Genomic DNA, 26188 nt, shown 5'->3' with positions numbered 1-26188 from the left:
TCCCCGCTGAGCAAGGAGCCTGATGTAGGGCTCCATCCTAGGACCCCAGGACCCCAGGATCATGACCTGTGCTGAAGGCAGATGCTTAACCCTGAGCCACCCAGGTGGCCAGACAGTCTTTCTTTTAAACTTTCTCTAGTCAAGAAGTCCATTTTTTTCTGCAAATGAGGGGGTGGGGAAGACTATGACACTGTTTGTTTTCTGGATTAGGATTACACAAATATCCAGTTTAATTTTAGAGTGGTGTAGCTAAGTACTAAGAAAGGATTCAAAAGGAAGAAATAAGCGTCCTGTTTCCTTTATGTATCTTGATCTAGTAGAAGTGGAGAAGGGGGTGGAAGGGAGTTAGAATGAACCCACTGTGCTCTAGGCCCTGGTCTTATTTTTAGTAGGTTCTACACCCAACATGGGGCTTAAAGTCACAACCCGGAGATTAAGAGTTGCATGCTCTACAAACCAAGACAGTAGGCCACCCTTACATGTTTTATATTTTTGAATCCTCAAAATAACCAATGGATCCTTGTTTTAATTAGGAGAACTGATAGTGAGAGGTTAGGAAACTTGCTTATGCTCACACAGCTAATAAATGCCCATCGTTAAGAACCTGGTTGTAAATGACTCCAAATCCAGGTGTGCCTGATTCTTTCAACGATGTCATCCTGAGCTATGACTCAGATCACTACATGGTTGGGACCATTTATTATTAACAGATTTTTTTTTTTTTTTAGGACTGCACAGAAATGAAAGGAACAGAGATTCCTATTTTTTGTGGTTCCTAAATAATCTACTAAATTAAAAAGTATGGCAGGAGGGCTTGGTAGATGGGTGCCCTGACAGTAATGAAATTTGTGGACTTATTTTTCCTACTTCTGTTTTTTCAAGAATAGCAACTGGCTTCTTCAAACTAGAAGGATAATAATATCTTTCAAACAGATCTTCCTCATCCTGAGAAAAATCACTTGAATTTTGTCCTGTGTAGGGAGAGTAGGTTTCATTGTCCTAAGGTTTGGAGCCTTCAGCCCTTCTGTGGGGAGTGGTCCATGGTAAGCAAGAGGACTGGCATGAAGTGGCAAATGCTGGGACCACAGACAGATGGTTTTCTGAGAACTGATCGCAAGTGGGGCCTTGGAGAGCTGGTAATATCCAGATATAGGCAGTGGTATACTTACTGGTACACAAGTTCTCCAAATAAAACATGAAATGTTTTTGCTTCTTTCCATGATGTACTAGTTCTATCATGGCCAAATTCTCTCTCTCTCTCTTTTTTTTTTAAGATTTTGTCAGAGAGAGAGAGACCGCACATAAGCAAGGGGGCAGCAGGCAGAAGGAGATGCAGGCTCCCTACTGACCAGGGAACCTGATGCAGGACTCAATCCCAGGACCCTGGGATTATGACCTGAGCCAAAGGCAGATGCTTAATGAACTGAGCCACGCAGGTGTCCCTCCCATGGCTAATTTCAATCTAATGACATGACATCCCTAAACACAGAGCTAGAAAGAAGGCACACACACTGCCCTTGTCCAGGATGACTAGGCTCTAATACACACCTTGGCTGCAGGTGTATTAGCCTGTTAGGAATTTTGGGCTGAATCCCATTAGAAAAAAGGCTTCCTGGGGTGAAAGAGCTCTCAGCTTCCCTGCCAGGCCTCAGGTCTGATGTTTAGAACTGAGTTTAGCTAGTATAGACAGCATTGCCACCCTGCAGCAGAGATGTGTTTGCCCATCTCTGCATCTTTTGAATGTATCTGCCTCTGTCCTGTCAGAACAATTCTGAATCTGTTTATTTCCCTCTAACTGGGGGTGGGGTGGGGTGGGGGCAGGGGCTGAGTTTTGGAGGGGAAGAGCTTTCTGGGAAGGTCCCTGCCCTATTTGGACTGGAAGCAATCTTTTTTTTTTTTTTTTTTTAAGATTTTATTTGACAGAGATCACAAGTAGGCAGAGAGGCAGGCAGAGAGAGAGAGAGAGAGAGAGAGACAGAGAGAAGAAAGCAGGCTCCCTTCTGAGCAGAGAGCCCGATGCGGGGCTCTATTCTAAGACCCTGAGATCATGACCTGAGCGGAAGGCAGAGGCTTTAACGAACTGAGCCACCCAGGCACCCCGACTGGAAGCAATCTTAACTGTACTTCCTACTGGGATGGCTGGCCCACCTGGAAAAACTGCCACTAAGTCTGAGAGTTGGGCTAGGCACTTAGTCCAGGCTTATTAACATTTCTTGTAAGAGCCCTGAGACCAGTTCTTGGTCAGGAGCTGGAATGACAGGACAGGAGGAGGCCTCCAGATGGGCTCAGGGATATCTAGATGCAAGATGGGGAGTGGGCTACAGCCTAGGAAAGGGAAAGGTGGGCTTTCACCGCCCAGAGAGAGCTGATTAAAAGGTGCTCAGCCAAGAGAAATAGATCTGTTCCTGTTGCCACAACAGGAAGTTAGCAATCTGTCGAGAGAACCTGGACACAAGTAAACGAAAACAGTTCACCTAACACCTGATTTAAATTGTGCAATTCCCTCCCATCTATAAAACTATGAGAAGTAAAGGCAAAGATATGTATATTTTCTTATTTTGGAATTTTTAAAGTTTTTGACACTTTATAGTTTGGATCCTGAATCAAAACAAAGAAAAAGATGTTTAGAAAGACCTTTTGATTTTCTTTCCCCACCATGCTCCTTCATCTTGGTCTCCCCCAGTCCGGGTGTTCCCCTGAATCACTGAGATAAAAAGAATTCACAACACCGAGTTGGTTATGAGATTCATGTTAGAAAATGTGGCTTTACAAAGAGAAACACTTCCAAATAAATCTGAGACCCAGCTCCTGGGCTGCCTTGAGCAGATCTTAAAAGAGACAGAAAGGGAAGTAATAGTTGGTGGGTGGAGCTCTTAAAAGCTCACACAATCACCACCAACTTCTTGTGGACATCCAGGCCTCTAACCACAGCGCTGAACTCCTCAAAGGATATTTTCCCGTCTCCATCCCGATCCAGGACGATGATGGTTTTGTCCACTAACTGCTGTAACTGCCAGTCCTCCAGGTTGTCGCCCACCATCAGCTTCAGCACCTGGAAGAGCTCCCCGTTGGAAATGTAGCCATCTTTATCAATGTCATAGATGCTGAAGGCAAACCTCAACTTCTCCTCCTCGTCCCCCCTGACGCTGAACTGGGAGGTCCCCAGGACGAACTCCTTGAAGTCCACTTCTCCATTGCCGTCGGTGTCGAAGATGTCGATCACTCGCTGCACCAACGGGTTCTGGTGCAGCTCGGGCAGGGACAAGAACTCCTCCACGCTCAGAGAGCCTGAACGGTCCAAGTCCAGCTTCTTAAACCTCTTGCTCAGTCTTTTAATTTCATCGGAGCTGAAGTGGGAGCATATCTCCTCCGGGTAACTGGCTTCATTTCCCATTGTGGACGCGGACACCCCTCGCAAGGGCTGCAGGCGCGGGCGGGTCCAAGCCCAGCGGTTGCGCGGCTGTGGCGGGAGGATTGGGGGGGGGGCGGGGCAGGCTTGGAAGGCTGGAGGACCTCTCCCCTCCCCCACCAGGCGTCAGGGAAGGAGCGGGGAGGCGGGCAGAGAGGGAAGTGGGACAAGGTAGGAGAGTGCGGGGGGGGGAGGGGCTGGGGTAACGGAAGCCCAGGAGTGGATAGGCATATAGGTTGCTCCGCCCTCTTTCCTTTTCTTGCCCACTTGGCCGCTGGCGGTTTTCTTCTAGTTCTGCGGCTGGTGTTTCTTCTTCTCGCTTCCTCCCTTGTCCTTAGTAAGCTCCAAAGGGGCAGTGTCCCCAGCACAGTGCCTGAAGCACAGTATGTTTCATCAATATGCTCAGAATGACAGAGCGCACTGCAGTCCTATGCTCTTTATGCTTATGCGGGCCTTGTGGTGGGCTAAATGAGGTAATACATCAAAGCGCTGATCTTATACATATTTCCTAAATTCTCTGCCGCGACTGACATCCTTCAGGTGCAGTGGTCACTGACCCTTTTCAAGACCTGGGGTTCCGGGTCTTAGTACGGGACCACTCAGATGTCGCACAGAATTTCTCACATGATCACTGATAGGCGGTAACATATTCCTGAGGAATGTAACAGCGCTGAATCCAGGGCATTCTTTCAAGAAGACACAGTTCCCAAGACTATGGCCTTGGTTGCCCTGTTACTTGGCATCCATCATCTTACAGACTGGTCTTTATCTTTTTCCAACTGGAGCCTGGTGGCTGTCCTAAGGACCATGCTGGGAATGGCTGTAATGTGCCCAGAGATGCCTTTTGCATGTTTTGAGAGCGACAGTGGTCCTTCCACTGTCTCATGCTTTCCTCTTTGCTTAACCTGGATTTGTCCTTTTTGATAAACATGAATCTCTTGTGTCCGCCCCACCCCCACATCCCTTCTTCCTTTAGAAGCACATCATTTACTCCAAATGCATAAGAAATTAACTGACTCAAGGGCAATGTAGTTCCCCAGGAGAACCCCAGGCCACTAAATCAAACTGAAAGGGGCAAGCACTCACTTAAAAAATGCTACTACATTCTTTGTGTTTTAAGTTAAGCCAAAATAGCACTCTAAAGGCAACTACTGAAACTGCCATGACGGCTAAGGGGTACCTAACCCAAGAACCAGACAGTTTAAGGGAAAAGGGAAGTTTTGTAGGCTACAATATTTAATAACTGAATTGTTATCCCAACTGATTGAATGAATTAGATCTGAAAGAAACATGACAGCGTGGAAAGATTTCAAAACAGAATAATCCAACTCTGAAGTGACCATTGAGTAAGGCCTCAACAACTTGCTTAACATCAGTTTTTCCATCTGTAAAATGGAGCTAATAATACATTTTGTACAGCTGGGTGAGGATTAAAGCTGGTATTAGCCAATATGAGAAATCACTGTCACATCATCATTATCCTTACTATTTCCCCTGTGGGTGGAGATGAAGTCTTAAAGAATGAACAGTTGGCAGCCTGGGTCCTTACACGCAGCTATGTCATTTACTGAGCATTCCTTGGTACCACCGACAGTGTGCCACTCACTGCTCTAAGCACTTCCTCAGCATTAGCTCTGGCTCCCCCAGCACACTCCTTGAGGACTGACCGCACTGGCCCATCAAGCATGTTTCTGGAGTCCACGCTGTCTTACCCATGATAGTTGTCATTTGGAAAGGAGATATTAGTGTGGAAACTTTCAGTAAATGTATTCTTCTGTTCCTCTATGGGTTATTTTTAGGAGATAGTAAAGGGCAGTGGAGAGAGCAGAAGAATTCAGTAGACCAGGTTCCAATCCCTATTCTGCCCAGATTAACAATGAGCCCTTAGAGGAGCCATTCCTGTCCCAGCCTCAGTGTACTCATCTGTAAAATGGGGATAGTAATTATAACTGCCTTCTCCACTGCATGTAGTTCTTCTGAGAGCAAGATGCGGGAGTGCACATAGAAATGTTATGTAAGAGAAGTACTGTCACAAGAGTCAACTCACGTGGAACAGACACTATCAGGAAGATGGCACCACTTCACTAAAATAATTCAGTGTGCAACCAAGAACTGCTTTACTCCTTCCCTGCAGAGGATGCAACGTCATGCTGGATCTTAAGTTCTAGTCAATGTGAAGTTGAGTTCCCCATTGCTCCACATTTCATAAACTTTGTAGGTCAGTATTGTTATGGGGCTCAATGCCATTGTTTCAATTTTCTCTGGTTGTTATTCTTAGTCATTTTCACTGTTACTCTTTCTGTTTATCACTGTGGAGGGATCCAGACCGTCGGATATTCATTGCAGTAAGTAAATGGAAAGGGCTGACTGTTCCGGAAGAAATCAGGAGCCTGATGGCACTTCCATTTCAGCAAGTTTTTAGGGAAAGAACTGTAAGATGGTCACATGCAAAAGTAACTGACATTAGAAAATAAAGCCAAACATAAGCGATGAGTCCTGTGGTTCATGTAAGGCATCATCTTCCAAGTTAGTCAGGAATATGGGTTTCTGAGCAGTATCACACATTCTGGGAGTGACCCACGCAGTGGGTCATTGACCTTGACCTGGAAGCCCTCACGTATCTGTGATGTTGTCCATCACCATATTTAACATCAATCTGTATTGAGGTTAGCCATCTTATAGACTGTGGAAACACACGGCCCTGAGTTTAAACCTAAGCATCAGATTTCTCACTGCAAATCGGTGTTATTTTAGGTTTAAGTGAAAGAACATCTCAAATAATCCAAAGCCATCTAAAATAGCATGTCGGTGCACAGTAGGTGCTCAATACCTTTTGTACCCTATCTTCTTTCTACTTTCTTTCTTACTCCTTTGTTTTCGCCAAGGCAGATATTGGACTTTGGCTATATGTGTCTGTTTTTCTTGGATGTGATATACTTTATTTCAAGTTTAAATCCATTTAACAAATATATATTGAATACCTACTGTGTGCCAGGCCCTCTGCCTGCAGATGGGTCTTCTGTGGTGAACAAGACATAGTCCCCTGAGAAATATACAGTTTTGCTATTGAGAAATCTACACTCTAATAAATAGTATGGAAGGATATAGCGCTGTTTGGTCAGTCTTTCACGTTTCTCATGTGTATTCAAAAGGATGAAGAATAAGATGTTTGATTTTCTTTCGTAATTCTGGCATGGTGTTTAATATGAGCCCAGGTTTTCAATCATCATTTTGCTATTTAACAACTCTGTGATCTTGGGCAGAATTATTTATTTGAATCACTGACCATCTATAAACTGGGACAATTGCTAACTCATAGCATCCTTTTCAGGATTAAATGAGATAGTACACCTTAAAGAATTAGGCTCAATGCCTAGCCATAGGAGGTACAAAAATTATAGATATTATAATTAATGCCTACTTTAGGCTTACCTGGAAGATTTTAATAGATGATTTAGATATATGTACATGCAGATATACTCAACTATTCAATTTCTTCTCTTCACAAATGTTTATTGAACATCTCCTATATGAGAGGCATTCTGTGGTGATCTAAAGCAGGTACATTGCCAGCTGTCTATGGTTTTGCAGGGAAGATGGACATGAATCAAATTACCATGCCCAGAAATATTAAAGGGGTACCTGTGGTGAATGTTGCAGGTTAGAGGTAACACAGTAGGAATCTGTCATGCCAGGGGAGTTCACACAATGGGAATTTGATCCAGTCAGTAAGATGAACTAAACCTTAACTGGGAAAGTGATGACTGAGCAGAAATATCAAGGAGATGAAGAAATTAACTGATGTTCTGGGCAGGGATGAGTGTTCCAAGAAGAAGGAACTACATGTGCAAAGGGACTGGGGCAGGAGGAGCATATCAAGTAGGAGAACTTGAAAAAGGCTACTGTGGCCAGAACAGGGAGGTTGCAGGAGAGTGTGGTATTAGATGAAGTGAAGAAATGTCTGACCATTCCCTAGACACTGAATAAATCATTCCTTACAGGGCATCATTTATCCAATCCTGTTTCTTCAACAGGTAGAGCACTGAGGGCATTCAAGGATGGTCCCTACTCAGAAAGCTTACTGACCACTGAGTGACTTGAGGCAGTAGAAAATTGTAATTAATTATAACACAAGCTGGAAAAGGAAATATGTCATCAAAAGTGTAAAGGTTAAGAGCTGTAAGCATTCAGAGAACTGAGAGGTGGTTGGAAAATACCTAGAATTCTTGCTGGGAACAAATGGAGGAAGACTTTTTGCAAGAAGTACAGTTTCATTCTGACAAAGACAAAGGGAACAGGTACTCTAACCACAGAAGTGGGAAAGGGAGCAGGTGGGGATGGCAGAATCTGGTGCAATGTGGCTGAAGTACTGAGTAAAATACCAAAGTGAAATGGAAGGAACCAGATCAATGGGACTTTTGAATGTTTGGCCAAGACATCTGGTTTCTATACAACAGAGAAAGAGTGACCGAATGCACACAAGAATGACTAAATCAGGATTCTATTCTAGAAAGATGACTCCAGCATTGTGAAGGGTGAATTGAACAGGGGACAGACTGGCAGCTGGGAGAGCAGCTAGCCACCGGGGATGACCACACGTGCTTGTCTGCAGAATGAGAGCGTGCCGTATGCTGAGAAAGGCACTGGAAGTGGAAGGCCAGGTCTGCTTAGCTGTCGTAGCGAAGAACCACAAACTAGGGGCTTAAAGAGAAGTTGATTGTCTCCCAGTTCTGGAGACTAGAAGTCTGAACTCCAGACGACAGCAGGGCCATGTTCCCTTTGAAACCTTAGAGGAGTTCTTCCTCGCTTATTCTGAGCATCTGATGGTTTGCTGGCAGTCTCTGGAATCCCTTGGGTGCAGCTGCATCAATCAATCCAATCTCTGCCTCATGGTCATGGCGTTCTCCCTGTATCTGTCCTCTGACAAGGACACTGGGCATATTGGATTAGGGACCCACCCTTACACTGTGTGACCACAGCCTCAACTTAATGGATCATGTCTGCAGTGACCCTATTTCCAAAGTGGGCCTTGTTCTGAGGTACCAGGGGGTTAGTTCAATAGAACCTCAACATGTCTTTTTGGGGGACACAATTCAACCCATTCCAACCAGGCCTGACGTCTTACTGGACAGAAGCATAGAGGGAGAGAGCAGAGATGAGGCTCCACATGGCACTGCACTAGCTTCTCTGGCTGACCAGCCCTTTGCCTGGATGTGGCAGGAGGCCACCTATAATGTGTGATGAGAGAGGCACCCTTTACAGGTCCGTGGGCTCCCCAACGATGCTGTCTTCTCATTTAATATGTTCTGAAATTCCACCAACTCCCACAGCTGCATCACGAGAAAGTGTCTTCAGAGTTACGATACAGGGGATGTGAGGGCAATTTCTCACCTTCTTAGACCAGGTTAATGATGCTTGTGAGGAGCAAAAAAGGCTTTTCTGATAGTCTGTGACACTTCACACCATAGCCACTAGATGGCAATCATCACACATTTCCAAGCCACAATCTTGAAAGCCTGGAAGCAACTACTTATTAGCACAGGAAATAATTAGGGAGGAGTCCTGTTTCCCGTGATTCCCCTATAGATTTCAGTGTATGGAAAACTCAAAAAGTGGAAAAAAGACTGTCTCTCACAATAGTCTTAATCAGTCTGAGCACTGTTCACACCTTTTAGTTGCAGAGTAAATAACTATATTCATAAATATTCATGAGTCCACTGAATGTAACCCGGATAAAAAGCAAAAACTATGAACAGTATTCGGTCTTGAGCATAATTTAGGCCCAAACATCTCTGGTATATAAAGGAAGAGACCCTTACTCCATGTGCTCTGTTTACTTGGTCATTAGCAAGGGTGAAGAGGGCACGGCTGGAAAATTTCATCTGTCATCCACTGTAAGCAGAGAGCAACAGAGTAACAGCCCCACCTTTGTGATGATGCCACGAGAGGAAAGCAACATGGGAGAATTGTAGTGCTCCAGCCGGCCCACCCAGTAGCCTGACTTTGAAATACCACTGATTACATGTAAAGAAAATACTTTAAAAATCTGATTTAAGTGCATCCTAACAGTCTGCATAAACCATGTTTCCCCACTCAAACCTAGAAGCTGAGTTGGAAGAAAGGAATCAGATGATAATCATCATAGCTGGCTAATACAGCACTTTGCAAGGTAGAAAATTCCAGAATCAGGTATTTCTCAAGTCCTCCAGTAAAAAAGTCTCCAGTTTTATAACATACCTAAGTAACACATAAAAGGATCTTTACGTTGGAATTGTTAGATGCTTATAATTGTAAGATGCTCCTGCTTTTTTGGAGATGGGTCCAAGAGGGAGGGTGCAACAACTGTAATTTCCTACATGTGCTTCTTGTTTACCAAATACTTTTTTCTTCTGCACACATAACTCTATACTCAAAAAAGAAGAGGAAACATTTATTAAGCTAAATATTCTTCCTAAAATAGCTCATTAAATATATTTCACTACTTACAGGAAGATTCTATTATCACCCCCGGTTTGGGGGTAAGGATCTGATATTTCAGAAGTTGCATGGTTTGGGGCGCCTGGGTGGCTCAGTTGTTGGGTGTCTGCCTTCTGTTCAGGTCATGATCCCAGGGTCCTGGGATTGGGGCCCACATTGGGCTCCCGGCTTGGTGGGAAGCCTGCTTCTCCCTCTCCCACTCATCCTGCTTGTGTTCCCTCTCTCGCTGTGTCTATGTCAAATGAATAAAATCTTTAAAAAAAAAAAAAGTTGCATGGCTTATATAGACACACAGAATGGAGCGGGGTGTCAAACCTCAGTATATCTAATTTGGATTTGAAATTTTTAAAATTATCTCAGACTGCCTTCCATATGAAGATTTAAAAAGATGTCCCCGCTCTTCTGACGGTCATAGGGGAACTGTAAGGCAGGACACAAGGGAAGGTGGCCATCTACGATGCCAGCATCCCTGAGGAGGGGCCCACTAATAGGGCATAAAATCCTGTTCACCCAGCATCACTGGCTGCAGTGTCTCTGGAGGATGGGGCCAAACTGCATTGCTTGTAATTTCATGCCTCAGTGTCCTGCTCATGCTCTGACTGGAGGGCTCTTCCCGCAACAGGGGACACCTCCTCTAGGAAGCCTTCTCTGACTCACTCTTGCTCTTCCGTGGGTCATTCACAGGCTTGCCCCTATCACTGCTCTACCTTGCATCTTCTGCTGCTGCCCCTGTGATGGCATGGTGTCGGGGTTTGTTCACAAGTCTGTCTCCCTGCTTGTGAGTTCTGTACTCATTTCTGCCCCTGGTGCAGGGCCAGCACCAGGCGTTCAACACATGTCTGCTGATGGATGGACGCACGGATGGAGGAATGAATGAATTTGTTCTAGTAGCAGAACAAGAAGGTGAGGCCTTTTGGAGATTGGCCTCCCTTTCTTCACAATTCCATTCCATGTCATAAAAGGACACGTGTAAGGCTTTGTGCTTCTTCAGGTTTCCAGAAAGCACTACCTGGATAGGATCCATCTGACCTTATGCTTGGCTTAAATATTAAACTTAATTACTTAGGCTATTCCAAGGGAAGCAGTCAGCTGTCAAGGTGGCTACCGACATACGCGGGGTTTCAATTTAAAGCAATCTGCGGTCATTAACTTTCCTTGCCTCGCCATAACTTTCATCAGGGTGAATAGCGGTGACATTTTAAATTGAAAAAGGAAGGGGTAGGGATGAGAGGGGCAGGGGGGTGCTGAGATGTGACCCAGTTGTCAAGAGCAGAAAAGACTGCATTAAAACTCATCCCTCCCTCACCCCTATGCCATTCCCTTTGGGTTTTTAAAGACAAACTAGAACTAAAACTGACCAGCATAGAAGCTTCTTGATGAGACTTGTGTGTTCTATTTGGCTTTCAATGTAGAGCTGATTAATGCTTTCCTCCTCTCCCCAACAAAAAAGTAATGGAGGGAAGAATGGATTTACTTCAAGAAAATTCCATTTTCTTGGTGAACAAATATTAGGAAGTTTCATATGGGATGAACATTTGGAGGTCTGGGGCACTGGTTAGAGATGGGAGAGCCAGACTGGAGGCCAGCCAGTTCACTGTCCTTCTCTGTAGCCCAGGAACCATATCATTTAGGTCAGGATCCCTCTAAACCTATCATATCAGCCTGGGAACTACAGCCTTCTCTAACCTGGCCATGCTATACAGCTCAATCTTATGGTGACGAAACAAGCTTGAGGAGAACTTTAGTGATGTGCTGAAGTCACTCAGTTGGTTCATGGCAGAGTCAAGACAAATATGACAACTCCCATTCATTGAACACCTATGTTCGTAGATGTCAGGCACTTTTACGTTCATTACTCTGTTCCTTACACCAAGCCAGGAGCATCAAATAAATACTGTTCTCTCCATCTAGGAGAGTAAATTCAGAGAGGTTAGGTAGTTTGTGTTGGTGATGTTTTGATGTTCCTTTGTGATGTAGATATTTTGAAACTGGTCATTTTTACATTTGCACCTCTACAGTGTTCTTGAAAACAAACCATTTAACTTCAGCTTTAAAAAACAAACTAATAATGAGCTCAGCAGACATCTCACTTCATCCCTGTCCGGAGGTCCCATTCCTTATTAGATGAAATTCAGGACTGGGGAGGCCACGGATGGAGTAATTTCAGGGATGGAGTGAAGGTCAAGTTGAGGATGAGCTCAGAGATGGAATGGCGCAAAGTTTCCTATTGTGCACTTTCCTTGATATTAAGAAACACCTAAAAGTACCTTGATTTACTTTTAGATTGTCCCGAAATTTACTTCTCCTTTTCCTTACATCTTGCAATCAAGGTCTCTGAATTCGAGATGGAACTCCTTCATGGCAATGTTCAACCTCCTGCTTAGTACGTATTTGTTTCCCTTGGCACTCAACAAGGAGACCCTTGGATTCAGAGGCACAAAACCTTGTAACAATACAGCAAGATATGGATTCCAATGAAGTTGAGAGAGGTTATGTAACTTTTCCAAGGACATAAAGCTGTCTCCTCATGGTCATGGTAGAGCCAAGGTGGCCTGGGTCCCAAGACCAGCACTGTCCGAATGGTTGTATTTGTCTCCTTTTTCTGACCAAGGCAAGGCATGAGCTATCTCCCTGCAGGCTGGACCTGCGTTTGGGAACAGAAACTGCACATCCTCAGATGGTCAGGCTGTGGGCACTTTCCTCTAGCTGTCCCATCCCCATCTTCATCTTCCATGAGGGTCTGTGCTGGACATTCTTTTGCCCTTCCAGACCCACTCTCCACCTTTCTCCATCCAGCTTTGTGCCCTGTGGAGGTCCTCTATGGACCACACCGACAGGCTCCCTTGACCTAAGGCCGTGGTGGGAGACGAAGAGGTTCAAGGAGCTGAGGTCAAGTATTTATTCTGGCCATCATATGGCCACCATGTGGGTTGGCTATGTTCCTCGTCAAAGGACACAGATCCCATTAGAAAGCCCTCTGCTATCCCCTCCCTCAGGTTTTAGAAATGGCTCTTTGCCTTTTTCCTCTTGAGTCTAGATGTGGTAATGCCTCCTCCACTTCACTTGCCCTGGGAGAATGTACTCTTTCTGTTGGTTTCCTTAAACCATACCTTTGCAAATGGTTTCTTGGAAATTCCCCAGACTCTCGTGTGCTATCATTCTCTGCCAAGACTATTTCTTTTTCCTTCTTTACTATTTCCAGGTGGTTAAAAGGCTCAACCAATTATATATTTGATCCATTATTATTTAAAAGTAGCTTTCAAAAAAAGATATCACAGATCTTAACAATTTCTTAGAGAATTTTGGGAGTTTGCTAAACTGTGATCTGCCACCTTCCTTTTCCTGGTTTGAAAATAACAGATTTCACAAAACAGTGAGACTCTAAATTCACTGGAACTCTAAATTTATTCAGTGACTTTAAAAAAAAAATAATTTTTTTTTTTTTTGCTGAGTCAGAAGACAATGGAGGAACTTCAAGTCAGCCATACGTTTTCCCCAGTGGAACTAAGTGACAATGGGTCTGCTGTGGGCACAGGCAGAGTTGTGCTAGGAGGACCACGAAGAAATATCTAAGGTCAATTTAAAATTCCTCTCTGAGAATTGCCAGAGTCTGGTCAGCAGAACTGGACCTGCAATTTTCTACGTGACTCTGGGGATGGGTTAAAGCCCTGGAATTCAAAACAATGAATTTACTGGGGTGCCTGGGTGGTAAATAAATAAAATCTTTAAAAAAAATGAATTTATCCTCTGGACAGACTATAGCTGGACAGCTCTGGGGTTGCCAAAGGATGGGAGGTGAAGAGATCAAGGTTTTCACGGGGGACAAAGTATTAATGCCCAATTACCAGAAATAGGAAGAAAAAGCATTTTCCATATCCTGTTACTATGTGACCAGATTACTCATTAGCCAAACTACGATATTTTTTCAGAGAGGAAGGGTGTTCAATTCCTCTGTGCAGCATATACAGACCGGACTGGACCTGGCAAGTGGGATGTTGGGTCAGAAATAAACAGAGGAATGTCTTCCTCAAGAGCCCCTCTTGGAAGAGGTGCCTTCCAGGACACACCTGCTTCTGCTGTACTGTGCCCTGCATCGCCTCCCCCTGGGCGGGTGAAGGAGGTGGGCCATGTTCATTAAACTACTATTTTATTTACTCCTCACAAGAAGCCATGGAAGAGAGGAAAAATCCGAGATTGAAGTGAGTCATTGACGTACCCAAGGCAAGCTGATGGTGGAGGAGGCTTCCTAGGATTGCGGCTTGTCTGATTTCAGAGCCAACCCTTGCCTTCACTACCACAGCCCAGCAATGGATGGCACGTGAGGCAAAAGGGATGGCGAGCAAGGTGCTAACAAGTATACTTCTTTTTTTCTGAACTTTCCTGAGAGACGGCTTACCAAAAAAAGCAGGTGGACACTCAAAGATCGGAGCCAAGGGAAATCCAGTGGGCAGACGGCCTTCACAGAGGAGACCGAGCTCAGCCTGAAGGTTGGCTTCATTTAATCACATTCTACCTGTAGGTTTTGTGAGGGTGACACCCTGAAATTCTCTCTTCAGTTGTACGAGACAAATGTGCCAGCTGGTGCACACGGATATGCACTGCTGTGTAAATGCACACAGCTGAGCCTCATCGCAGAGCAGGAGCTGCCATGGTGTAGAGCAGCATTCCTCAGAAAGAAGAGCTCCATGCTGCTCGGAACATTTCCTGAGGCTGGAGGGTGGCTCTCTTACCACCACCACACACACACTCTTCTTTCATTTCAGTCTCCAAAGTTCTAATTAAGATTATGCATCTCTCCTACTCTCTCTTTTAAAGATTTTATTTATTTATTTGGCAGACAGAGATCACAAGTAGGCAGAGAGGCAGGCAGAGGGTGGGGGGAGAGGAGGAAGTAGGCTCCCTGCTGAGCAGAGAGCCCTATGCGGGGCTTGATCCCAGAACCCTGGGATCTTGACCTGAGCCGAAGGCAGAGGCTTTAACCCACTGAGCCACCCAGGCACACCTCTCTTCCACTCCTCCTACCTGTCTTTCCTTTCCAAACTCAGCTGATCTGTGGGCCTGGGCTTGTCTTAACAACCATTAACTTGATCCTGATGTCAGTCTCTTATGCAGCTGCTTTCAGCTCACTACATCCAGAATTTCCCCCAATCTCTCTCCCCTGAATTTGGCTTCTGCTGATTATTTGTTACTCAAAATTTATCTTATTTGTCCACACTTAGTTTGGTTTTGTTTGAAATTACTGATGAGTCAACAAAGTCCTGGAACATTTATGGTGAAACTTCAAAATCCTTAACAATGTAAGTGACCTTGTGGTTAGCATATTCAGGATAATAAACTCAATATTTTATAGCATTATATGACTTAATTTTTACCCCAATCCTATGAAGTCCCCTAATTTGCTGAAGATGAGGCTCAGAATGGTCAAGTAACATGGCCTATATCATAAGAGCTGAAAGGTTCAAATCCAGAACTGTCTCCAAAGCCTGTTTTCAACCATGATGTTATACTGTAAAGAGTATCAATATTCTTATCTTAGGATAATATAAAGGGAAACCATCTTCACTGGGTCAAAGCTGGGAGGGCTCTTGCAAATGATGAAATCCAAATACCTTATTGTATAGATGAATGGAAGTCAGTGGGATGAGAGGACGCAACTTTTTCCAAAGATAGAGTGAGTGCAGAAGAGGTGGGTGACTGTTTATTCAGCACCCATTCTCCCGTCTCCTTCCTCCTAAGGGAATCCTGCTTTTGTCAGGTCTTCCCTATGTGATCATGCATTTCAAGGGAAGCTGGCCCATCTTCAGTCCAAGGGGATGAGTCATGACTGGTTTAATCCATCATCATGATCTCATTCCCCTCACACTGATTGGATCATGCAGGGCACATGACACCCTTTTGGCCCAATGACATATGAGGAAATTCACTGCATGTCTTTGGGGAAGGTTCCCTTCCTCCTTCTTCTTCCTCTTCCTCTTCTTTTTTTTTTTTTGTTTCCTCACTTCTAAAAGAGAGCTGAGGAAGACACCTGAAGATATCTATGAACCTCAGGAAATTCTCCTGTTGGAGGGAGAGGAGCTATGAACACTTCCATTATTTACTACTTACTGTGTCAGTTTTCTTACTAGGTCTTTCCATAAGTGATCTCCTCTTCTCAGACAAAATAGCAAGACAGGTTTTATCATATTTATTCATGGGTGAGGAAACTCAGACCTAATAGCAGTTAAGTCATTCAGTGGTTAACTGGTAGCTTCAGGATACAAGTCTAGAAATGTATGGCTTCAAATTTATCATGCTTTGTAGTAGCTCTTTTCATACTGAATAGATTTATGTTAGTCTCCAAAAGGACATTTCCCTCTATGTGCCCAGTGGAGTTTGGTTCTGAGTCTGAAGAGCCCTGAACCCTCAGAGGCTTGTCCAGTGGAGTCGGTTGGTCCCTCCTGCTGATACCCGTCTGATGGTCCTCCGAAATGGCAACAGGCTAGACAGATGAGTGTGATCAAGGAGGTGCAAATCATTCCATATAGCTGGCTTTGGGGACATGACTGGGAGGCTCCTTTTGTCTAATGTCTTGCTGTCAACTTTGAATCACTTGGAGACTTTGGCATGAGTTAACCATGGTCACAGCAAATGGTACAAGTGAAGCAAGTGGTTCGTTTGCATTCTTGGCTGACTTAATTCAGCTGAACGGTATAAGACCAATTTTACTTCTTTTAGAAAAAGCCATGCAAACCTCTCCAAAGAAAGATAAAAATGCCTAATAGGGTCGTGATATGAACCAATGAGTTAATTTCCCTAATACAGCTTTTGTCACATGGTAAGAAACAGAACAGGCTACTTTCCTAATTCCCCATTTTCCTCTTTGCTTCCACTGAATCTTTGCTCTATGACCATGTTCTCAATGAGATATAATATAAGGTTAAAAAGGAAGATATGATTCAGATTGGAACAGGGATTATGGGCAGGCTCTGGAGAAGTGAGATTTCAGCTGGAGTTTATAATGAGATGTATTAGCTGGTAAATGTCAGGGGTAAGAGTATTTGGGAAGATGGATGTAATAGCATGTGCCAAGATGCTAAGACAGGGAAGCCACTGGCATATCTCTATCTAAAATGACCCCTGTGGGGGTTCCTGGGTAGCTCAGATGGTTGAGCAACCAAAACTTTTGGTTTTGGCTCAGGTCATGATCTCAGGGTCATGAGATGGACCCCACATCAGGCTCCAGGCTCAGTGAGGAGTCTGCTTGACATTTCTTTCCCTCTGCTCTTCCCCCAACTTGTGCACACATGCTTTCTCTCTCTCTCTCTCAACTCAATCAATCAATCAATCAATCTTTGAAAAAATAAATTAAATGATCAAAGTAGTAGGGCTGTAATAAGCCAGGAAGAAAGTGGCTTGAGATGAGGCTGAAGATATAGGCAGGATCGAGTCCCACAGGGCTTGCTGAAATGCAAGTTTTGCATTTCAGATTGTTCCCTAATTAACACGGCAGCCCAACGCAGACTTCTAAGCAAAACAGTGATCTGCCACATGGAAAACAAATCGGAGAAAGGCAGGCAGGAAAACAGAGAGCAGTTAGGAGACTTCTGCCGTGGTGCAGGTGAGGGATGAGGACTTGGACTAGAGTGGTGACAGTGAAGATGGTGATAAAGGGGCTTACTTGAGACATATTTTATAGAAGGAAAAAAATATGGCTTGTCGGTAGAATGCTGCAGGAGGTGAGATGTGGGAGGCATGAAGGAGCCTTGGCAGTTTCTGGAATGAGTAACTGAATGGACAGAGGCGTCATTACCCGAGACGGGAAGCTCAGGAGGAAAAGCAGATTTAGGAGAGAAGATCAAAGGTTCCGTTTCTGACAAGTTAAATTGTGAGATGCCTGCAGGATATTCAAGTGGGGATGTCTAATGGGAAGGTAGATATATGGCTCTGGAGCTCAGAAGAGTCGGTGTAGAAATACAAATTTGCCAAAATACAGGCTATTTGAAGCCACTGTTATTGCTGGCTGTAGTGCTATTTTTGTTGTTGTTGTTGTTTGTTTGTTTTAAATGTCTGGCTGACTTTGTACTGGTTTATTTGGCTTCTCCTTTGAATACCCGAACCTACGGTTCTTGTTATATCTTTTAGTCTCTTATCTTAATTATCTCCTTTGATGGTTTCTTTCTAATTACATTGTAAAGGCAGAGCACTGCAACAGAAAGATGGAGATTCTGACTATTTCTGTGCCTTGGGAAAATCACTTAGGATCTCCAGGTATTAGTTTCTCATCTGTAAAAGAAAGGTATTGGTTGTTTCCAGTTTAAAAAATCTATGATTCACTAATCTAAGAATTACCCATTAAGGTGTGTCTACTTTTTTAAGTCCATAAAGGATTCATAGTTGGACCACTGGGAAATTAGCTTAGATCAGATCTTGAAGGATATTCTGAAGTCCACATCATGTCCAGCAATTAACAGTTAAACCAAGTACTGTTAATGACAATCTCAGATATAGATACTGTAATTCGACCAGTGTTTCTTCTGCACTTGTGGATATAGCATACAGAAAAGAAGTGGAAATTCAGACATTTACTCCTCAAAGTACATCACGTTTGAATCCAAGACAAACCTGTCTTACTGCAAATTCCGACCAGAATGGGCACTCTTCAAGTGAAATTCTGTATATATTACAATGAATTCTATGAGATGTAAAAAGCCTGGATTATTGACCAAAGGACACGTGTAACAGCATTTCTTCATATTCTTCAAGGTCAAGCTATACAAAGCATCAACACGATCAGCACTTTTCCTTACCTCCGTGACAGCAAAGCTTCTCTTTCCACAGGGAACCATCTTGTACCACTTGTCATGCAACACGTCCATAAACCCATGGGACTTGTACTGACTGATGAGTTCGGATATATTGGAGGTCAGTGGAGAGTTGGGCGGAAGACCAATGCCATACCCTAGAAGAGAATACAACCTCAGGTCAGCTTTTCACCTGAGAGGATCTGAAGAGGTGCCAGCACGCTTGTGTGATATTGCCATCAGTTCTGGTACCAAGGGCAGGGTGAGCTTTTATCATCTTTCCTTCAAAGGTCACAGAGAGGTCCAAGGTATGATTATTACACATCTGCTGCCTTTCTGAGTAGAAGAGATGAATCTGGAAAGGAGAGGAATGGGCTGTGCACCGTGTTCCAGGAACACATTATATTCCAAGGCCTTCTGCCCTTCCCTTCAAGATAATTTTGAGAAGATACCTTTGAGGCCTTTACCAGGACTAGGATTTTCTATTCACCTCTCCTAAAGTCCCTCCTCTGAACCTTAAACACACAAAATTGGATTAATTATAATCTTGGGTTTATGACATTCTCTCATCATTGGTCATGCAGGACCCTCTTTTGTCAATTTTTAATAATGAGACCATGCCTCAGTATAACATGAGAATTTAAACATCCACAAAAACTTATCCCCCCACCCCCAAAAAAGAGTCAGGTAAAACCAAGTGTTGGGGGGTGACTGGGTGGCTCAGTGGGTTAAGCCTCTGCCTTCGGCTCCAGTTGTGATCTCAGGGTCCTGGAATTGAGCCCCATGTCAGGCTCTCTGCTTGGTGGGGAGCCTGCTTCCCCGACTCTCTCTGCCTGCCTCTCTGTCTGCTTGTGATCTCTCTCTCAAATAAATGAAAAAAATCTTAAAAAAAAACAACAAAACCCAAGTGTTGGAGAAGATGTAGGTCCATAAGATCACATATGTTGCATCTGCAAATACAAATTGATATAACCATTGTGGGAAATAGTTTGCTATTTTTTCTTAAGATTTTATTTCTTTATTTGACAGAGAGCGAGATTAGGAGAGAGAGAGAGAGAGCACAAACAGGCGGAACAGCAGGTAGAAGGCAAGGGAGAAGCAGGCTCCCTGCTGAGCAAGGAGCTGGAAGTGGGCTCAATCTCAGGACCCTGGGATCATGACCTGAGCCGAAGGCAGATGCTTAACCATCTGAGCCACGCAGGTGCCCTAAAATAGTTTGCTATTATTTTGTATAGTTGAACATCTATATGCTCTAAGACCAGTAATTTTAAGTACATTTCTAAAGAGCTCCACTACAACCACACCAGGAGATATGTATCAGAATGTTCTTAGAGGCACTGTTCATAATAGTAAAAATTTGGAAACAACCCAAATGTTCTTTGACAAGAGAATGGGTAAATAAATTGTGGAATATTACATCATTGGCATATTGTATATAGTGTGAAACATATGAAGTAGAACTACATGGGATAATATGGATGACTCCAAGCCATACTGAGTAAAAAAGATCCACCCCAGAAGATTACAGCATGAATCTATTGCATAAATGCAAACACATTCAAAATGAAATAGTGTATTTTTAGGAATTCGTATGTATGTGGCAAAAGTACAGTTAGAAGAAAATCAAGGAACTAATAAGCCCAACATCCAGGATAGCGGTTACTTAAGGCAAGAGAGGAAAGGGAAAGGATGAAGGAGTAGCACAAAGGTGGATGCAAAGTGTTGTCAGAGTTTTTTAATAACCAGCTTGGACTGCGTATCCTTGCTCTGTATGGCTTTACTTCCTTTCCAAACTGTTAATTCACTAGTAAGCTCTCTGATGAGCCATGTGAAAGAGCTAATTAACTACACTTTGTCTTTAGCTTTTGGACAGCATAGTCAAAAAAAGATATTCTGCCCTCAGGATGATTGAGGAAGATAAACTAAAAGTATAGCTCGTTTTTTTTTCACTGATAAAGACTAAAAGGCTGTCAAGAATTCAAAGATACTTCATGAAAACAAATACTTGCTATAATTATTTCTATCTTGCAATTTATTTCCGAGGACATTAGTTTTTGCTTTTGTTTTTATTGTGTATACACAAATCCTTTTTTTTAAAAAAATGAGACTTGAGATGTGTTTATAAGCAACAAAAGAGAAGAAATAAATAAGGCAGAAAATGTTTTTGAGTTTTAAAGAGCTGTATGGTTTTTTTCCCCGATAATTTTGTTTGTTCCCTCACAATGGCCAGTCAGGGAAGTGATGACAATGTCAAGAGCATGATTAGAATTTTCCATCCAAAGGTCTATTTTGACTGCCTACTTTGTGCCCAGTAGTTTTGGCTTGAAAAGCAAGACCGACAATGAAAGACTTTACATAGGCAGCTTGTTCTTCTGCTGATGTTATCATTAAATAACATTTTTTATAATGGGCAACTAACCATAACGAAGTAACCAGTTTTCTTTAGAAACTTTTATTATAATGAATGCTATTTACAACTCAGTTGCAAGTTCATTCTTTCAGGATTTATTTACATGTCAGGCACAACACTAGTCATGTGTATAATAATAGGCAATGACTTACTGACTCACGCATTCATTATTCACTCATTCAACAATTACTTACTGAGTGACTAGGCACTGTGTTAACTGATCAGGATTTAGTAATCAGCAAGGCGGATGCAGTCCCTGCCATTATTATTAGTGCACCATGTAATGATTATTTCTTTTTTTTTTTTTAAGATTTTTATTTATTTGACAGACAGAGAGAGATCACCAAGTAGGCAGAGAGGCAGGCAGAGAGGGAGGGGGAAGCAGGCTCCCCGCTGAGGGAAGAGCCCGATGTGGGGCTCGATCCCAGGACCCTGAGATCATGACCTGAGCTGAAGGCAGAGGCTTAAACCACTGAGCCACCCAGGCTCCCCTGTAATGATTATTTCATTACAAGTAAGATAAATGCCATGAGAGAGAACTGGGGCATATATAACACAGAGTGGGAGAACTTGGAACTGTCTGGTGGAAGTGGGTTGATTGTCAGCACAGTTATACCAGGTTTGCTGAATATTACCATATTTCTTCCCCTGGGGCAATAATTTTCAACAATTTCTGATATGTATTAAGAGATTACTATATACTATATACTATAATAAACTTTATATGTACCTTACCCCATCTTGTAGACCATGCACTAGACTAAGTCTGTATACTATACTGTGGTCTATAGTTGAGTTAAATCATGCTGGAATTTAATTAACTAGAATGTACTGAGTTCTACTGTGTACCAGATAATATACCACATGGGTCTAACTGCTATAAGAACTTATGCATAATATGTAATACTTTAGGAATAAGTAAACTGCCCAAGGTCACACAGCTCGTAATTGGCAAAGCTAGCATCTGAAAGTAGGTCTGTTTGAGTCTAAAGCCAATGTTCTTTCCAAGGTGTCCAGCATAACATGCGACCAAGCTAAAGGAATACTTGGCCTATCTCCTCCTCTTCAACACAAGCTCTATCACTACAATCATATTGATGTAATCTCCCCAAACCGGGCAATGCAGGAAAAAACCACAATCATCTAAACTGAAGGTTTGTTTCCAGCAGACAAAATATATATTATTCATGGGCATATTTTGTTTATAAACTTTTCCTTAAGTTGTAGAAATATACTGTAAATATAGCCCTACCTGGTCCATGATTATATATAGATGAGGATATTAACTAGCAAGGACACCTCGTGACTATATTGTTTCTTCTAAAAATCACCTCAAAGCCAACAATTCCGGTCCAGATTAGTGTAATAATGGCAGGAATGTTTTCATCTGATATGCGCTTATTCCATACCTATTCATCTATTCATTAATTCCACAAACATGTGTTGAATGTTTATTCTGTGCCAGATACCCTGCCAAGGGCTACAGAGGTTTCCAAGTTAACTCGGACGCAGCTCTATCCTTATGAAGCTACGGGTGCATGAGGGCAATGGGCCCGACATAAATAACTACACAACATGGGAGAAAGTTACAGGACCTTTCTGGAAAACAAGATAGATGACGCATAAATTCAATAAAGGTCAAATATGAAAACTGGATGCAACGAGAAGGATGGATAAAACTCTACGGATTTCAGAGGAATGAGGACTTTCTACCCGATGGGAGGATGACAGGAGGCATCGTAGACTGATTCTTGATAGTGGCATTTTGGGGTAGGTGAGACAGAAATACGTGGCGTAAAGTTTAAAAAGCTGAAATTAATACTTATGATAAATCTATATATTCTAAGAATAGAATTTTGCACTACAACAAAAGTACTAAAAATGCCTTAGGGAAAAAGCTATGTTGAAGTTACAGGGACATTTATAAAAAATTGCTACATAGGAAATAATAAATATTAAATCACTCTACTCCATCACGTCAAGGTTAATTTCCAATTGACTGCTAAAAATAGATGACTGTCCTTCTAAATTTTCTATTTTAATACATATATTATTGACATTTAGATGATTATTAGCATCAATAATAATTATGAGCTAAGTAAAACACACTAGGAATATAGAACAAGGGGAGACATTTCTCACAGGAAAAAAGTTATCTGGTGACTAGGAGAGGTATTTGTTAAAAGACATAAAAATCCATTTTATTCAGAAACCTAAAATAGTAAAACCTTGAAGGTTTCATTTCTGTCCTTCTCTTTATCAGTTGCTTTTCAAATTTGATTGTGTTCATTGGTCAAAGAATTCTTATTTTTAAATTGCTGACTCAACCTAGCAGCCTGAGTTGCTTTCATTATCATTAGAAACGTGGCTTTGCAATAAAGACGAGGTTGACTATTTTGTGGTTGATGGATGAAGCAAAATGGAATCCTTCAACCCTAAAGATGAAGGCATCAGGCACCCTGGAAATTGGATACAGCTTAATAGCCCAAGAGAACAATTTTCAGAACAGAATCCTGATCTTTTCCCCATGGATAAATCAGCTTTACTCAGCTAAGAGTGGGGGAAATATATTTTGGCTAGCAAATGTATAGTTAGAAATTCATAGACTAGAAGAATCTTCCTGAAATGTAGTTGGTAATAGATATTTTGAAAATGAGATCTTAGATAGGGTTAAAAAGGCTTCAGGAAAGAGAGATTAATTCATTTTTGCTGTCTGTCCTTGGAATACCACATTTAGCTACTCTGGGGCAATGGTTGAGAACATATTATAATAGCCCCAGCTGTAAAGTAGACTTTAAATATGAGTTTCCCTTACCCCCCAGCACATGAGAGTGGAGAAAGAAGTATGTGGGAGAAGCTGAGATGTGTGAGGGTTATCTCTCCTGGGATAATTTTCTGGAGAATCACTCTCAGTCTATTAATTCAATATACTGAATAATAATAATTTGCTGGGCACTCCATGCTTGTCCATGCTTCACATGGATTATTTCACTTGACCTTCACAACTCCATGCTAGCTGTGGTATTCACAGACCCATTATGCAGATGAGGGGCCTGAAGAACAAAGGAAATGACTTGCTCCGTGGGGCACAGTGAGTCAACAGCAACTCTATTCTCACCCAAGCACTCAGACTCCAGAGCCAGTGCTCCAAAACACTGTATTAAATACTTAGTGTTAAGAAAGTAAAAGAATAAACTCAAAAAACAGGCAAAGGTCTTCGGCAGAAAGTTCACAAATCATTCCTGTGCAGTTCCATTACTCTTTCTTCCTACTTGACCTTTATTGTCAGCTAACTCCAATGCATAAATTTGGGACATGTATTCATTTATCTTAACACTCTCTTTTTTTTCCAGAGCACACTATACGTCTTTGTGTCCCTGGGTGTACGGTATTTAATATGACGAATTCTAAAGAGTTTCGGTTTGCTGTGCTGAGTCCTCAGGAAAAGGTTTTAAACTCAAAGTGGAGCCACCGGCTCACACTGGCTTCACCTTTATCTTTTAAGCCTAAATAAATGCAGACTGGTGGAGTGGGGAGGGGAGGGCAGTTGGTACCAGGAGCTGGTGTGATATCAGTACTATATAAAGTGAATGAACATTCAACATGAAGCAGTCAATGGACCACTCTTCCCTCCTAAGTTCACAAAGCCATGTGAGCACCTGGGAAAGTATATACAGATATCAGGGTCCCTTGATGAACTGCAACAGTCGTTGAATTAGATACTTATTTCAAATTTAACCTTCTGAGTTACCTAAGGTTATACATCACCTATTACATAACTGTTATGCAGCAGACACAGATACATATATAAAACATTCCTGTAAGCTAAAAGGGTAAGACTTGTTCATAAATTGCTTTCATCACATTTTTATGCCTTTAAAGTTGAATTAATTAATAAGTCTGCATTTTTGTAAGTTCAAGAAACATAAATGTTGTCAAAGCATATAATATTTTTAAAAATGTCTTCAAGAGAAATATTCCCTAAAAATTTATGAGATTAACTTTTTTTTTTTTTTAAAAGCAGAGCTCAAGGGGTGCCTTGGTGGCTCAGTCATTAAGCGTCTGCTTTTGGCTCAGTTCATGAGCCCAGGGTCCGGGGATCAAGCCCCACATATCCCTACATCGGGGCTCCTTGCTCAGCAGGGAGTCTGCTCCTCCCTCTCCGTTGGCCCCTCCCCCTGCTCATGCTCGTGCTCTCTCGCTGTCAAATAAATTTAAAAAATCCTTAAAAAAAAAAAAAAGAAAGCAGGGATCAAGACTTTTACTAGTATCTCTATCACATTGTAACAAATTTAAGTATCCTCCCTTTGTGTGTCACCAAGTTCTGTTTTTAGGCTGTGAACTTGGTGGCGGGACAGTACTGAATTAAATTTTCTGATTTGCACCTCACCCAGAATAAACCAGCAGTGTTTTTTTTTTTTTTTTTTTTTTTTTTTTAAAGAATAAACCAACAATAAGGGGAATGCTTCCTATTCAGATCTGTGGTTTTTCTGTTCTCTTGCAGAGGGAGCTCTTTCATGCGCCATTTTGTGCTCATCCCCTTTGAAAACAATGTGGTGTGTGGAGAAGATGGGAACTTTAAGAGCTAAGGCTCAGCAGCACAGACGGAAATGTAAACAGGGAACCAGTGGGGAGTTAATTGTGTGGCATCTGGCACTGGGGTCTAGCAGAGGCAAACAAGCCATCTCACCACTGTCTTTTGACAAGCTAGGGTTGCCCCCTGAAGACAAAGGTGGAGAATGGAGTCCCTCATTCTTATGCCCGCTGCAAATGATTCATTGTTAGTAGTTGCTAAAGGCAAGAGGGACCTCAATTACCCAGTATATCTAGGACAGAAAAGAAATGTAACATCCTTTGCATATCCCCAGATGCCACCAAAAAAAAGAAAGAAAAGGGATTTTTCCATTGTTACACCAAAATGGGGTTATATAATAAATGTTCTTTTGTTTTTTCTTGACTTTTTTCTTTTTAGATTTTTCTATCTCAGATTGTAGTTTTAATAGAAGACAACTACCATTAAATCTCTCCGTTCCTGAGTTCTATCCCTGGTTCAGGTGGAGGTCACTTTGCCTGGAGAAAAGATTGATTTCTCTTAGGAGAAGGCTCAGAGAA

General features: G+C 42.5%; 2 protein-coding genes and 1 long non-coding RNA gene across 4 annotated transcripts in view; 1 reads left to right on the top strand and 2 right to left on the bottom strand.

Annotated features, from left to right (window-relative positions):
• GRIN3A (glutamate ionotropic receptor NMDA type subunit 3A) overlaps positions 1 to 26188 on the bottom strand; it is a 155994-nt gene that overhangs the window by 21558 nt on the left and 108248 nt on the right. For both annotated transcript variants that reach the window (XM_032308178.1, XM_032308177.1), the window contains exon 6: positions 18673 to 18824. In XM_032308178.1, coding sequence (XP_032164069.1) covers positions 18673 to 18824 — 152 coding nt within the window. The remainder of the gene's footprint in view (positions 1 to 18672; positions 18825 to 26188) is intronic.
• PPP3R2 (protein phosphatase 3 regulatory subunit B, beta) lies at positions 2577 to 3555 on the bottom strand. Its single transcript, XM_032308179.1, has one exon. It carries the CDS (start codon positions 3392 to 3394, stop codon positions 2882 to 2884), a length of 513 nt encoding a protein of 170 aa, XP_032164070.1. The 5' UTR covers positions 3395 to 3555; the 3' UTR covers positions 2577 to 2881.
• On the top strand, positions 3564 to 25982 carry LOC116570706. The gene is made up of 4 exons (XR_004277532.1): positions 3564 to 3882; positions 18418 to 18628; positions 18704 to 18787; positions 25581 to 25982. It is a non-coding gene; the product is annotated as an uncharacterized LOC116570706 (long non-coding RNA).

This window comes from Mustela erminea, chromosome 12 (genome assembly GCF_009829155.1).
Source record: "Mustela erminea isolate mMusErm1 chromosome 12, mMusErm1.Pri, whole genome shotgun sequence".
NCBI lineage: Eukaryota > Metazoa > Chordata > Mammalia > Carnivora > Mustelidae > Mustela > Mustela erminea.
Note: the sequence above shows the minus strand (reverse complement) of the source record. Positions and strands in the feature narration are given on the sequence as shown.